This window comes from Emys orbicularis, chromosome 12 (assembly GCF_028017835.1).
Source record: "Emys orbicularis isolate rEmyOrb1 chromosome 12, rEmyOrb1.hap1, whole genome shotgun sequence".
Classification (NCBI taxonomy): Eukaryota; Metazoa; Chordata; order Testudines; family Emydidae; genus Emys; species Emys orbicularis.
This window is the reverse complement of record NC_088694.1, coordinates 2,470,068-2,484,498: the sequence shown is the minus strand read 5'-3', so window position 1 is coordinate 2,484,498 and position 14,431 is coordinate 2,470,068. Positions and strand designations below refer to the sequence as shown.

The 14,431-nt window shown below is 61.2% G+C and overlaps 1 protein-coding gene across 1 annotated transcript; it reads left to right on the top strand.

Annotated features, from left to right (window-relative positions):
- The first annotated feature begins 2,309 nt into the window (after positions 1-2,309).
- MYLK2 (myosin light chain kinase 2) lies at positions 2,310-13,882 on the top strand. Its single transcript, XM_065414906.1, has 12 exons — positions 2,310-2,361; positions 3,194-3,569; positions 4,098-4,786; positions 5,819-5,924; positions 7,710-7,803; positions 8,119-8,228; positions 8,989-9,130; positions 10,177-10,247; positions 10,669-10,797; positions 11,486-11,638; positions 12,399-12,531; positions 13,802-13,882. The coding sequence occupies exons 1-12, from the start codon at positions 2,310-2,312 to the stop codon at positions 13,880-13,882; spliced, it is 2,136 nt and encodes a 711-aa protein (XP_065270978.1).
- The last annotated feature ends 549 nt before the right edge of the window (positions 13,883-14,431 follow it).

Here is a 14,431-nt window from a genome sequence, read left to right as displayed (position 1 = left end):
AGTCCACCCCAGAAGTAGCTGCTTTCTTAGTGCTAGAAGAGGGAAGTTGAGTGCACTAGGTGAGAGGTGCTAGACGACCCTGAGTCAGGAGTTGTTATTGACATTGGCTCAGAAGCAGGCAGTGGGCAGCACAGTTATGTCTTGAGTCTCCAGTGCTTTTGTGGGGGGGAGGGAGAAGCTGGGGAGTGTTAGCAGGGATGACTCAAAGCTTATGAACTCCAAGCAGCAGGAGGTTGGAGACCCATTGGAGGAAGACCGCAACTGGGCAGCAGGCAAAGGCCAACGGGTGGGGAAGCCAGAGGAAATCCCAGCCTCCACTGGGAACCTCGCCAGCCTTGCAACAGCTTGAATTGCACCTTCCTAGTTGGCTAAGTGAGCAATGAGGCTTCCAGCCTGGGGGACTCTGGCCTTCTGAGGTACCCAAAGAGCTGCCACCCCTCCCCAGCCACTGGCCTAATCGCAGCTGCTGCACCAGCCGTTGACTGTCTCCAGGCCCTGGCAAGGCGGGTAAGTGAATGCTGCCCCCTCCGTTTTACAGATAGGGAAACTGAGGCACAGGGTGACATGCCTGAGGGCACACAGCGCGTCTGTCTGAGCTGCCCATAGAGGCCGGGGCTCCTGCTTGCAGAGCTGTAGCCACTAGACCCCGCTCCCCATCTGATGCACCCACCAGTAGCTCTTCTTTGGAGATAAAGCCAAGGGTCAAAAGTCGAGGCCTCTGCGCTCCCCTTTGGGGTAAGGAGTGGAAGCCCCTTGCTTTGCCCTGCACGTGCTGTCCTAGCATTCCTGGGGCCAGTGGGGGAGCAGTCAGCCTGGCGCCTGTTATGAGTCCTGCACAATCAACCCAGTAACCCGCTAGGGGTTGGCAGCAGAGACTGGACTCAAACCTCTGATTTAACTGCAAGTTGTGTAGCTCCACCCACCCACCGGGTGCTCAGTTCGGGGGGCGGGGGGGTGTTAGTCTCTGGATCTGTGTTGAAAAGGGACCTGGAGCCTTGTACAAAACAAGAAGGGAATAGGGGCACAGGTGGGGCTGCCTCCCACAGGGCCCCACCAGCAGTGGGGTTTATTCTCTCCTCGCTCCGTGATTTTAAGGCTTGCTAGACTGGGCCATGCTCTGCTTTGGGTTCCCAGTGAAACTGGTTTCACTCCAGGTTTGCTGGGAGCACGGGGCGGGGGGCGGGACACTGCCCTGGAGGGTTCTTGTGGCTCTTGCGTGGGGCCTGCTCCTGCCTTTCGCGTGGTGCTCCTGCTCCCCGGAACTGGAGCGCTCCCCGGACTGTCCTGGAGTCGGGCTGGGAACGCGATGCCAGGCTGCCCTGGGCTCCCCCGGCCGAGCGGCTCATTAACAAGCCGGGGCCCGGGGCTGGGAGTGACGGCAGCAGAGCGCACAGCGGGTCCCTGCAGGCCGATTCCTCCTCTCCGGGGCTGGTGCGGGGGTCTCGGAAGCACCTCGCCGGCCGTGCCACGGGGCAGGTCGAGTCCAGGCGTGAGACCGAATCCCCCCCCCCCTTCCTGCGTGTACCCGCAACGCGCTCAAAAGGGCATTTCGGGGCGGGGGGGGGGGGCTGCACTTAGCTGTCCAGGCCTCCGACCCCTTCGGTAAAGGATCATTTCCTGGGGGGGCTGGTGCCCCCTCGGGGGAGGGTGGCGGAGTTCGGGGGGGGGGGGGGGTTCTGGCATCTGTTCTCTGTTTGTTTGAATTCCCGTCTCCCCCGCGCAGGAGAGGAGAGGCCGGGCGGGGAATGGAGTGTCCTTTGAACGCGCTCCAGCAGTGACAGGTGGCCTGAAAGGCGACGCGTAACGCGCTCACGCTGCTGTAAAGGATACTGCTCTCCGCGCACTAATCCGGCTCCGTCCCACGGAGTATAGAAGGGGCCGGCTCCGTCCCAGCACTGGCACAGCTCGGGTGCTGCTCTGACCGCCTGCTGCCCCGGGGACCCCAGGTAAGCGGGCCCGCTGCCCCCCAAGCGGCTCTGCGTTTGGGGAGAGCAGGGCCGGCTCCGCTGTGGCTAAGGGCTGCCTGCCGCTCTCTGGGTGGCCAGGGAGTTCCCCGTGGAAATCCAGTGCCCAGCCCGGGGGGAAGGAAGGGCCGGCGGGCTGCAGCCCGGGCTAGCTCTGCTCTCGGCGCCAAGCAGCCCCGGCTGGCGCGCTGCGCTCCGCGGGGGTTCGGATTCCGAAGCCGGGGGCCAGGCACGTCCAGTCTGCGCGCGGGGGGTTGCCAGAGGCGCCCCGGTGGCGTTTGGCCGCTGACATTCCTGCCCCCCTCTCTAGGGCATGGCGGGGGGGTGCTAGGACCCGCGCTCCCGATGGCTGCAGCAGCAGGAAGCCCCGAGCACGGGCTGCCGAGCATGGAAGCAGGTAACGGTGCCCCGCGAGCTGGCCTGGGAGGGTGGCTGGTCCCCCCGGGACACCGGGGGATCTGCCGCAGCAGGGGCTGCCTACACCGCTGGGGGGGACGGGGGGTGTCGCTATGCTGCCTGGTGCGGCACTGGCTGCTGCTTCCTCTCCGCGGGGGCTCGGTCCTAAGTGTGGCCCCCGCCTTCGGGGCTCGCCAGGGCGCACGGAAAACCGCCCCACTAGAGACCTCAGAGCCCCATACCGGGAGGCTGGATTCCCCAGCAGCTGATCGGCTTCCCCCTCGCCACCCCTCTGTCCTGGGCCTGGGCCCCCCCACATGCGGTCCCCCCCCCGCAGCCTAGGAATTGCTGAGTCCCCACCTGGTGCCAGCCCGTGAGCAGCCACGCAAAGCCCCCCGTGAAGGGCTTGTGGCTTCGGGGCAGCAGGGGGTCCCCACCCCCTGGAGACGCTCAGCTCGACTCCTACAGAGCTGCTCCTCTTGTGCTGAGCCTGGCCCTGAGCCCCGTGGGCTCTGCCTCCCAGTGAGCGCCAGGGGCCCCGGTGCGGGACAGGGACCCCCCTTGCCCCGCCCACGTGCCATCGACCCTTGTTGCAGGACAAAGCCAGCCAGAAGGGCACGAGGCAGCCCTGTGGGATGCCGTCTGGAGCCAGGGGGTCGGGAGTGAGAAGGGAGAGCAGAAGGCCTGTCTGGCCGTCTGGCATGGGGTCTGAACCCAGGGACCTGCCTGCGTAATGAAGGGAAGCTGAGACCTAGGATCTGGGTTTGTGGGTCTCTTCCCTGGGGGTGGATCAGATCCCTCTGGGGAGCTATTGACTTCCTTCTCTTGTGCAGAAGCCGAGCCAAGGCCCGCAGAGATGCCCCAGGGTTTGGAGGGCCCCGCAGGGCAGCCAGCCGCTGCCACGGCTCCTTCGGAGGGGGCGCCAGTGGGCCAGAACGCTGGGCCTTGCACCAGCGTGGGGGAGGACACGGCCCCCGGCGGAGCAGAGAGACTGCCCCAGTCTGCCCCAGCAAGCTCGCAGCCAACGGCGAGAGGAGAAAAGGCAGAGCCTGGAGAGAAGGGCGTCCCTGTGGCTGGGACGGGGACGAAGGCCAGTGAGAAGAAAGCAGTGGCCAAAGAGGGGGCAGAAAGCCAGAGCCAGCCTACAGCCTCCAAGCACGAGCCCCCAGCTCCCCAGCGGAGCCAGAGCTGCCCAGTCAGCAACCAGAGGTAACATCTCACTTCTCTCTCTAGGAATCTGATTCCCCCAGGCAGCTGGGGCGGCTGGCCCTGCTGGTTTGGTGGAGTGGGGAGCCCCTAGCTTGTCTCCGAATGCTGGGGTCCCCTCTCTTCATCCTTCCTCCCTGCTGGGTTCCCCAGTCCTCCACATGTGCCTGGTTTGCAGTGTTCGCACCAGGACGGGCTCCCTGGAGAACCACATGCCAAAGCTCCCGCCTTGGATGCTCTTCTGAGATCCTGGCCTTCCCGGGGGCCCCACCCTGCAACTGGAGTCAGCCCGCTCCGGGGCGCAGAACATCCCCACGGGACCCAGCCTCCGGGATCCCCTTCTGCTCATGTGCTCGACCTTCTGAGGGGCTTCCCTCGCCCCCACGGGCACAGGACCTTTCCGGGGCGGGGCTGTTTCCTTACACGCGATGAGGTGCAGACTAGGGCGAGCAGCTCGGCTCCCTCTTCGGGGGCATTAATGGCGGGTTGGATCAGGCGTGTCAGGCTCACGCTGCTACGTCTCGCTTTCAGACCAGGGGAGGAGCCCCGGGTGGCGAAGATGGGAGCCGAAGAGGCCTCAGCAGCACGTGCAGAGAAGAGCCCGCAGGGTCCAGCAACTCCCGCCAAAGGAGCCAGCGCTTTGCCAACAGAGCCCAGTCTAGTGGAGGTGCCTGGCCCTGCTTCGGATGCCCCCAGAGACGAGACTTGTGCAGAGAAACCCACCCCAAGCGAGGTGCCCAGCCCAGCTAGCAGCAGCGGGGACGTGACCCCTGCAGAGCCCCCCAGCTCGGTGGGGCTACCCCACCCTGCTTCAGACGAGACCCCTGCAGAGCCCCCCAGCTCAGTGGGGCTACCCCACCCTGCTTCAGACGAGACCCCTGCAGAGCCCCCCAGCTCAGTGGGGCTACCCCACCCTGCTTCAGACGAGACCCCTGCAGAGCCCCCCAGCTCAGTGGGGCTACCCCACCCTGCTTCAGACGAGACCCCTGCAGAGCCCCCCAGCTCAGTGGGGCTACCCCACCCTGCTTCAGACAAGACCACTGCAAAGCCCAGTTCAGTGAAGCAGCCTCCTCTAGTCTTGAACATCCCCGGAAATGCGGGGAAAAAAGGCCCTGTGGCTGGGGAACAGCCACCTTCACCAGAGGAGGAAGAACTGGAGCCCCCGCCCAGCCCCTACCTAACGCCAGACTTCGGGAAAGAGGACCCTTTCCAGATACTGGGTAAGGCTGTGCCGTCTCTTATGTAGGGTGGACTCCATCCAGGCAGAGCGAGGGTGCCGGTGTCTCTGATTCACTGCCCACCAATGGCGCTCCAGCTACTGGTTCCCTTTACACAACGCTGACCCGTCCCCGAGCCCGGATCCTGCTGCTGGGATGGGAAGCCTTGTGCCTGCTTTGCGTCTGGCCTGTTCTTGCTGCTCTCCTTGGATACCTAGCGCGAGACCCAGAGAGAGCCTCTCCCTGTGCTATCTAAGAGCAGGAGTCCCAGGAGCTCAGAGCTTTGCGCTATCCGCATTGCCTGCCTAGGACAGCGTGTCCTGGAGCTGAGCAGACTGACAGTGCAGGGGTGTTGAGAGGGAGGGCAGGCTGGGGCCCGAGCTGTGCGCAGTGGGGAATGCAGGGTTGGAGCATGGGGATCGGAGGGCCGGGATTGGAGGGCTGGCTCTCCAGAACTGAAGCCTGGGTGGCACAGCATGGACGTGCCCTGGGGCTGAGCTGTGGGCCCAGGATCAGCAGAGTGGGAGGGAATGTGGGGTGTGCATAGGGCTGGGGGAATGCAGACTGTGGCTTGAGGGGAGCTTGGTGGTCAGCGCGGAATCGGGGGTCTGTGACTGCAGATGGGGCTGGGAGGATCTTTCGGGGGCTGTCAAGGAGACCGGTGGGGTCCAAAGGGGTCTAACAGGGTTATGGAACGAAACTGGAGCTGCTGATGGGCTTGGTAACCTCCTGATTTATTGTCAGGCTCCTGGGTGGTCTGCGGCATCCTTCGCTATTTATAGAGAGGGGCCACGTGCGGTGACTCAGCAGCGAAGGGACAGGAGTGGGAGGCGAGGAGGTGCTGGCTGCAGGCTGTACCAGGCTTTGCCACTAGGTGTCGGCCTCGCCCCAGGAGTGGATGAAGCTCTAGGTCCACCAGCCAGGCGGGAGTGTGTGTGTGTGGGGGGGCTGCTTCCTGAGGATCTCCCCAGCCCCATAGACTCGGCTGAGAAAGATGGAAGCAGCGGGGTGGTCCCATGTGTCTTGTCTCCGCAGATGATGTTCCTCCGCCACCCGCTCCCTTCACCCATCGCATTGTCACCCTGAAATCCGGCACCGTGAACAGCATGTTCAACATCAACACCAAGGAGATGCTGGGAGGGTAAGAGCAAGCCGCCAAGGGAGGGGCTGTGGGGCTGGGAGCCTGGCCCGGGGTGCACAGCCGGGCCCCAGCCGTGTTTTCTGTTTTGTGGGAAACTCCGTTATTTTGAAAAAAAAATTCTATTTAGAAATAGGGAGGGGAAACCCCCAACCATCCACATTTCCTGCAAAATGAAGTTTCCCAAACTCTCCCTTGGACCCATTGAAATAGTTTGTTCTGATGTCATTTTTTGAACCTTAAAAAATGCTTGTAAAACAATGGGTTGTTTTTTTTTTTTTTTCATTTCAAAAAGCCATTTAGAAACCAGATCAAACCGTTCCGCTCAGAAAATGTCACCCTGGGACATTTAGATGCTTTCAAAATGTTTCCTTTTTCTTTTTTGAAAATAACCCAACTTTTGTTTCCATTGCCGTGTCTTTCCAAACCTTCAGACCTTGTCTGGCGATTTCAATTAAACGTTTCCGCCAGCAGTGCTCCTGGTGGTGGCCCTGGCTTGCCACCACTCCCCTCTCCAGCTCTGCCCGCTTTGAGAGATGGAGGGAGACTTGTGCTCAGGCTGCCTGGGGCAGATGTTCTTCATTTGGTACTTGGCACCTCACAGGGACAAGGTGCCCCTCACTGAAGGTGTTCGGCTGAAGATTCGTCCCAGCTCAGTACAGTGGGTAGGGTGACCAGATGTCCCGATTTTATAGGGACAGTCCCGATTTTTGGGTCTTTTTCTTATATAGGCTTCTATTACCCCCCACCCCTGTCCCGATTTTTCACACTTGCTGTCTGGTCACCCTAACAGTGGGCCCAGTCCCATCTCTGCTGCCCCACTAGTGCCTGTCCATGTGCTGCCAGGACCCTGTGTGCCCCTTTCATCCCGACCACAGAGGGAGAACCAGGGGTCACCAAATGAAATTAATAGGCAGCAGGTTTAAAACAAAGAAAAGGAAGTATTTCTTCACACAACGCACAGTCAACCTTGCCAGAAGCTCCTTGCCAGAGGATGTTGTGAAGGCCAAGACCATAACAGGGTTCAAAAAAGAGCTAGATAAGTTCATGGAGGATAGGTCCATCAATGGCTATTAGCCAGGCTGGACAGGGATGGTGTCCCTAACCTCTGTTTGCCTGAAGCTGGGAATGGGCGACAGGGGTGAATCACTTGATGATTCCCTGTTCTGCCCATTCCCTCTGGGGCACCTGACATTGGCCACTGTCAGAAGACAGGATGCTGGGCTAGATGGACCTTTGGTCTGACCCAGTAGGGCCGTTCTTATGTTCTTATTAGCCCACTGTCTAGTGCCCTGCCCTGCCCTGCCCTGCCCTGCCCTGTGGGAGAGCTGGACTGGATCTGTAGAGTCCTGCCCTGTGTTAACAAGGGCAGGGCATGCTGCGGAGTCCTCCTCCCTGGAACGGAAGTGCTGCTTCTTGGTCATCAGTGCCCTCTTGGACGAAGGAAATCCATTGAACAGCTCTGAGGGGAGCCTTGCCCGGGGCTTCTGGGGCTAAACCCAAGCTTTTCAGTTTAGGAACGCGCCTTCTCCAGGCTTGGAAACCCCAAGAATCCAGTGACCCCCTGGGACTGAGCTTTAGTTCATGTGACTGATCAGTTACCCTGAGAACTGGTAACCCACCTCCCTGCCCACTCCTTTCTATGGGGATGCCAGCGAACGGACATTGTAACCACTGATGTCCCCACTGCTAGCCTCTGAGCTTGCCCTCTTGCCTCTGGCTAGATCATGCCGGGGGCGGGGGGAGCGGGGGATCGCAGCCTCTACTATCTGCTTTTCTTTGCCCTAGGGGGAAGTTTGGCGAAGTCCGCACGTGCACCGAGAGAGGGACGGGGCTCAAACTTGCAGCCAAAATCATTAGGAAACAGGGCTCGAAGGACAAGGTGCGTCCTGAGTGTTCTCCTGAGTCTGCCTGTGCACGTGTGTCTGCGTAGCCATGCGTTAGCCTGGACGGAGGCACACGTACATCTGTGCACCTGGGGCTGCGTCACTGTGTGCCCTGGTTTGGGTGTGTACGTCTGTCAGTCCGCAGGCACGTGAACCAACATGTGACTGTGTGCGCCTGTGTCTGTGTGTGGGCCGGCCACCGGCGGAAGTGCCATCTGAACTGTGCTTGAGCGGGCGGCTTGGTGTGTTGACTCTGCGGCTGCCCCGGCCCTGCCCGTGCTCCACGCGTTGACACGGTGCGTGTCCCGCAGGAGATGGCCTTGGTTGAAATCGAGGTGATGAACCAGTTGAACCACAGGAACCTGATCCAGCTCTATGAAGCCATCGAGACGCCACGGGAAATCGTCCTCTTCATGGAGTTGTGAGTAGCACCCGTCCGCATGGGGCAGCGGCTGGGCGGCAGCCTGGGTGGCTTGACACGGGAGCTTCCCGACGGTGCTGCGCTTGTTCACCGAGGGCGGGGAACCTCCTTTCTCCTGGGCAGTCTCCCTCAGCCGCTGTCCCCTGGTGCGAGTTACAGTGCAGTGACAGGTCCCAGCAAGGGCTCCTCCTCCCCACTTCCCCTGTGCTCTGGCTAGGGGATTCCCTGCCCAGGTAGCGCTCGGCTCTGCTTGCATCCCAGTCCCTGGTACCCGGTCTGGAAGAGACGATCTGTAGCCCATACCCCTGAAATCAAGGCAATCTCGCTAACCTCACTATTGCGCTGCCGGGATCTTGGCTAGGATAGCCTCTCCACTAACCTGCCTGGACCTAGGATGGGGGGCTGCCTGCCCCTGCCTCCAGCTTCCCTCTGACTGTTCCCTATCTGGGGTCTCCCTGCAGAATTCCCCTTCTCTTCCGAACCTGTACCCAGAATGAGTGGCCTCCTGCACTATCCAGTTCCTCTGAGCCACAGCCCTGGCCAGGGGTCTCCTCAGTAACCCACCCTCTGCATCCCCATGCCTGAGAGGGGCACCCTCCGTAACCAGCACCCGGCTCTGCCTGTGCCCAGGCAGGGGGAGGTCCTGCGAACCGTGCCCCTGGAACCGCGTAGGGGAGTGTCTCTACGCAGGGCAGGGCGGCTCGGCTGTCTGGGGTCTGCTCGGCGCAGTCCGGTGACGCTGTGGTTGGTCTGTGCACAGTGTGGAGGGCGGGGAGCTCTTTGAGCGCATCATCGACGAGGATTACCACCTGACGGAAGTGGACTGCATGGTGTTCGTGAGGCAGATCTGCGACGGGATCACCTTCATGCATCAGATGCGCGTCCTGCACTTGGACCTTAAGGTGCCACGTGCGGAGGGAGGGAGGGAGGGGGTACAGCGAGGCTGGGGGGCTAGAGGGGAAACCTTCCTAGGTTCTGAAGCTGGGCTGAAGGGCTGCTCTCGGTGAGGAGAGAGCCCCGGCTGTGGGGCCGGGGTGTGGGGAGGGCGCATGCTGCCTGGGGGAAGCTCGGTACATGAGTGCGTGACAAGCGCAGCCTGGATCATGTCTGGGGAGAAGAGGCCTCCAGGAGCAGGAACTTCCAACTCCTGAGAGCAAGGAATCCCGCGGTTCAGTGGTGGTGGCAGCACTGGGCCCCAGAGGGAGACCATCACCCTGGGCTCCGCTCCGCGGGCTGGCAAGGCTGGAGTCTTGGCTTTGCAGCCCAGCCCAGCTGAGTCGTTGGGGGTTGTATGCAGGTAGAAGCGTGGGCTCCGTTCCAGGTTCCAGGCTAGTCAAAGGGCAGATCTCAGCGTGTGGCCTGGGGGCAGGGCTCTAGGGGGCCTGGGGAAAGCTGAGGGGGATCTGTGGCACATCACTGCGGTTGGTCTGGGTGGGTCTAGGAGCAGGATTTGGAAGGGTGACCGCGCAGTGTCTGTCTCTCGTTCAGTGCCTACAAACTGCAATCCCGGCGTCCGCCGAGGGACTCTGATGTCAGGGGGCTGCGCAAGGAACAGGCTGGGAGAGGCGATTCTCTCGGACTTGCTCCAGTCACAGCTTGGCCCGGGAGACACTGGCAGTCAGAACTAGGATGGCATTGGGAAAGGCGGGGAGTTTAACTCCTCTTGGGCTCCAAGCTTCTGCGTCACCCCAGTGCTTAATAGGGGCTCGGGGCAAGGATGTGAAAGGTGCAGTGGCCTCCACTGAGGTGCAAGGACTGGCGCTGTACGTGGTCTGAGAACCTTGCAGACTATGTCCCTGACGCGTCTAAGGGACAGAGGGGAAAACTGGCCTAGCCTCCAGCGGGCCTCAAACTCCTCTGCGGGTGGCCTGTAACCGCCCCCTGGGCTGGGGTAGGCGGGCGCGTAGCCGTGAGCTGGGTTCTAACCTCAGGAACTTCATCCCTGCAGCCTGAGAACATCCTGTGTGTCACCTCCACGGGGCACATGGTGAAGATCATCGACTTCGGGCTGGCGCGAAGGTAACTCCCCTCCCTCCGGGGCCTGGCTTGCTCCTTCTCTTCTCCCTTCCCACGTCCTCTGGGGCTGGGCAAAGGCCACGCTCGGGGACCAGCTGCACTGGCCTTTTGCCTGACCCCGCTGTGGGCCCTGGGGAAAGGCAGGAAGGGATCCCAGCGGGGTGGGGTGGAATCTGCAGTCTGGGCTTGGCAGCAGCTCTGCCGAGTCAGCCGTGCCCCGCAGGGGATAGCGGTTTGGGGCCGTTATAATAACCGGCTTGGTTCTGGCTCAGGCTGGGGCCAAGCCAGGATGTTTCTTCGCTGGGTTGGAGCAGCATAGAGCCAGGGTGCCGTGTGGGCGGAGGTGGTGAATGTGGACGGGCGGGGGTGCTGGCCCCGGGGCAGTGCCAGGAGCTCTCACTGACCCGGCTCTTCCTGCCCACAGATACAACCCGCGGGAGAAGCTGAAAGTGAACTTTGGGACCCCCGAGTTCCTGTCCCCGGAGGTGGTGAACTACGACCAAGTCTCCTATTCGACAGACATGTGGAGTCTGGGCGTGATCACCTACATGTTGTAAGCGTGGGCACAGGGTGGGTGGCTCTCGGGCTGGGGGAGGGTGAGAACCACTCTGGGCTTTACCCATAGATGTGTCTGGGCTGGTGGCAGAGCTGTGTGGGAGAGGAGAACGAGGTAGCTGTTAGAGCCAAGGGCTGGCAAGAGAACTCCTGGGTCCCAGTCCAGTCGGCAGGTGACCTCGGGCCAGTCTCCGAGCCTCAGTTTCTCCATCTGTAAAACGAGGCAGGATACCTCCTCGAGTGCCTGAGGCGATGTGGATAGAGGCCACCAGCCTTCAGGGCTGACCCTGCCAGTCGGCACCTCTCCCCAGCACTAACAGCCCTCTCTCAGAGGGAGTGGAAAGCCGTCCAGCGGCTGCTCGGAGCTGGGTGGCTGGAACATCTGGGAGGGGCGGGCTGTGCGCGTGGACAGGAAATGGCTCACCTCTCCCAGCTGAGACAGGATGGGAACGCAGCAAGATGCCAGCTGGGAACACACTGGTTCCTTTCTAAGAGCGCTGGCTTCCCTGCCTCTCTCCTCATGATCCCAGGCAGAGGGAGGGAGGGAGCGAGCGAGTGGCTTTGTGCAGAAGGAATTGGGAACCCGCTGAGGAAACAGGGCCTGCGTCTTGTCCCTTCCTGAGGAGCTCCGAGCACAGCTTGAGACCTGTGATGGTTCCCTCCCTCCCCCCCTCCTCTCTTCCCAGGCTAAGCGGCCTCTCCCCTTTCCTGGGAGATGACGACACTGAAACCCTGAACAACGTCCTGGAAGCCAAGTGGTACTTCGACGAGGAAGCCTTTGAGGGCATCTCGGACGAAGCCAAGGACTTCGTCTTGAATCTGATTATCAAGCAGAAGAGGTTTGGGTCTAGCCGAGGGCGGCCCAGAGCGTTTGGGTCCGGCTAGCACAGCTGGCATCATGCACACAGACCTGAGCCAGCCTACGGCAGCAAGCCCCCGTCCATCACCTCCCACCTGGGGGCAAGCGACCCCGCTCCCTGCTGGTGGGAGCACTGACCCTTCCCCGGGCACTCCTGTCTGAGCCTTGCCAAGCTTGCTGGGGGTGCAGAGACAGGCAGCCCCAAGAGGACGACGCGGGTCCTTGCACCCATGTTGACTGACAACCTGACCAGCCTCCTCTTGCCCATTCCCCCGGCTGCACCCCATGGTAACGGCAGGGTCCATGCAGCATTGACGGCTCGGCCGGATCCCGGCCCTGGGGAAGGCGTCTCATAATCAGGGCTCTTGGAAAGAGGGAGGGGAGTCCTTTCCAAGCAGGGAAGGGAGGAGAGATCAGGCTCTGGTGCCTGGCCCCTGCCTCCATGGGGGATCTCTGGGTCAGAGGAGTCTGGGACCCTGCCCAGAGGAGGCAGCCGAGGATGCTAGGCTCACGTGCCGGCAGCAGCCTCGGGGCCTGTGCAGGAATGTGACTGCACCCTCCTTTCCCTCAGTGTGTTCTTGGGGTTAATTAACACAGGCCTGGGCCCAGCTACAAAGGGCAGCTGGCAGCACCCATGGGTCTGGGGTGGGGAGTGGAAAGCAGGAGCAATGGGGGGGGCTCCTTGGGGCGATCGAACCCCACTAGGAGACAGGAGTCACCTGCATTCCTCTCCCCCGCAGCGGCCGGATGAGCGCGGCCAAGTGCCTCCAGCACCCCTGGCTGAACGACCTGGCCGAGAAGGCCAAGCGCTGCAACCGGCGCCTGAAATCCCAGGTCCTGCTCCGGAAGTACGTCATGCGGCGACGCTGGAAGGTACGAAGGAGGCTGTGTGCAATGGGGACAGTCCTGTGTTGGGAGGGGAGGCCAGCCCCTGGGGCGGGTAGAAGTGCTGGCTGGGGTGCTGGCTCCCTGAAGGGAATGGGGGACGGGAGTGCCCAGAGCGAGCGCTGTGCCCAGAGCGAGCGCTCTGCCCCCACTCGAGTGCACAGAACTGGCAGCAGAGAGCTGTGGTAGGACTCCTGGGGGAGAGGAGGATGGGGCCCTACCTCTGCCAACAGTATGGGGCAGCGAGGAGGGAGAGCTTGTGTGCCCTAAGGCCCGGGGGAGCTGCTGCCCCAACTCTCACCCCCCCCCATCCCTGATTTCATGGATTTGTCCCTCAGGGTGACCCCCCGTCCCTGACATTAAAATGATGCTGGGGACCATATTAAACATGACATTGATCGAGCGGTAATTGCGTGGCGTACTCAAGGGCAGCAGAAATGGTCTCTGGAGTGAGGAATCGTGCTGTGCTAATGTGGAGTTTCCCTGAAATGTCTCTTATTCCTCATGTGGTTCTTCCCTTACTTCCATCCCCTGCTGTCACCATCCCCCATGTCCTGTGTAAGGGGCACCCTGTGCGTGCACCCCACATCAGGGACTGTTCCTTACCTACGGGATCCTCTAGGGTCTCTGCCCCCTGATTCCGTGCTTGCCCCAGGGCTTGGCCACAGAAGGAATCGGACTGCAATGCGGGGAGCCACTCCCTTTGCCCACAGCCTCACCCTTAGCCTGGATCTGTGCTGTTGGTTTCCTCTCGGTGGGGGTTGGGCTTCGCTGCCAGCAGCCCCCGCCGCTCTCCAGGGCGCTCTGCACTTCACTTCTGTCTCTGATTCGGTCCTGGCTGACGGTGCTGGGAAGCCATGCAGGGGGACAGGGACGTCTGTGGGTGTCCCGCTTATTTTGGCTAAGAAGTTTCTGAAAACCTTCCAGGCTTCTGAGCATGGGTGAGAGGCAGCTGGAAGAGTCACTGCTCAAAGACTGGCAGATGGTCAAGCGAAGCAGTTCTGTGGCCTGGTGGAAAGAGATCGGTGGATCCCCAGTGGCCCATAAGGGGATCCTCAGTGATCCTCTGGCTTTGAGAACCACCATTGCTGTCTACCACTTCCTAGCGCGCCTGCGGTGTCCCGTGCTGGGAGAGTTAGGGACTGGAGTATCTGAACTCCCCATCTGAGTCCTACACCAATCCCCTAAGAAAGGCCTCTTTAACGAGCGCTGTCCAGGCTCCAAATGGGGAATAACTTCTTTCTTGTTTCCCTAACAGAAAAACTTTATTGGTGTGTGTGCTGCCAACCGATTCAAGAAGATCAGCAGCTCGGGATCCCTGACGGCGCTGGGTGTCTGAGTGCGGGGCTGAGCTGGGTGGGATTTGAGCAAGGCCAAAGGGTGATCCCCTGAAATCTGAGCTGTGGATTGAAGGCCTGTTCCCCGGGGACTGCACCGGAAAGTGGCATGTAGTCCCTGCTTCTGGAGGCAGTAGGATCTCCACTTGGGTTCGGAATCAATCCGCTTCCCAAACACAAGGAATTCACCGCTGAGGCAATGAATTGAGATATCCCAGTTCTGTACAGATGTGAAATTCCTGCTCCTACTGCGGTGAGATTACCGCTGGATCCCATCCTGCTGAGAGTCCTGCTCTAGATTCTGTCCCTGCCATGAGATTCCTGCTCTAGATCCTATCCCGCACTGCCACTGCTCTAGGGTCTGGGCCTCCGGGATAATGCTGCTCTGGCTCCTGAACTGCTGTGAGATGACGCCTCTCGGTCCTGTGCCTTGTGTGAGGCTCCGGATCCGGATCCCAGGCTGCTGCAAAGCTGCCTTTGTGGATCTCCTGCTGGTTCAATACCACCACACTGGAATTCCCGCTGTCTGTGACGCGGTTCCTGGATCCTGT

Bases quoted from the DNA above. Each gene is read 5' to 3' on its own strand.
- MYLK2 (XM_065414906.1), top strand. From the start codon at position 2,310: ATGGCTGCAGCAGCAGGAAGCCCCGAGCACGGGCTGCCGAGCATGGAA. The intron at 4,787-5,818 runs GTAAGGCTGTGC...TTGTCTCCGCAG, and splicing joins GGACCCTTTCCAGATACTGG to ATGATGTTCCTCCGCCACCC. The intron at 12,532-13,801 runs GTACGAAGGAGG...TTTCCCTAACAG, and splicing joins TCATGCGGCGACGCTGGAAG to AAAAACTTTATTGGTGTGTG.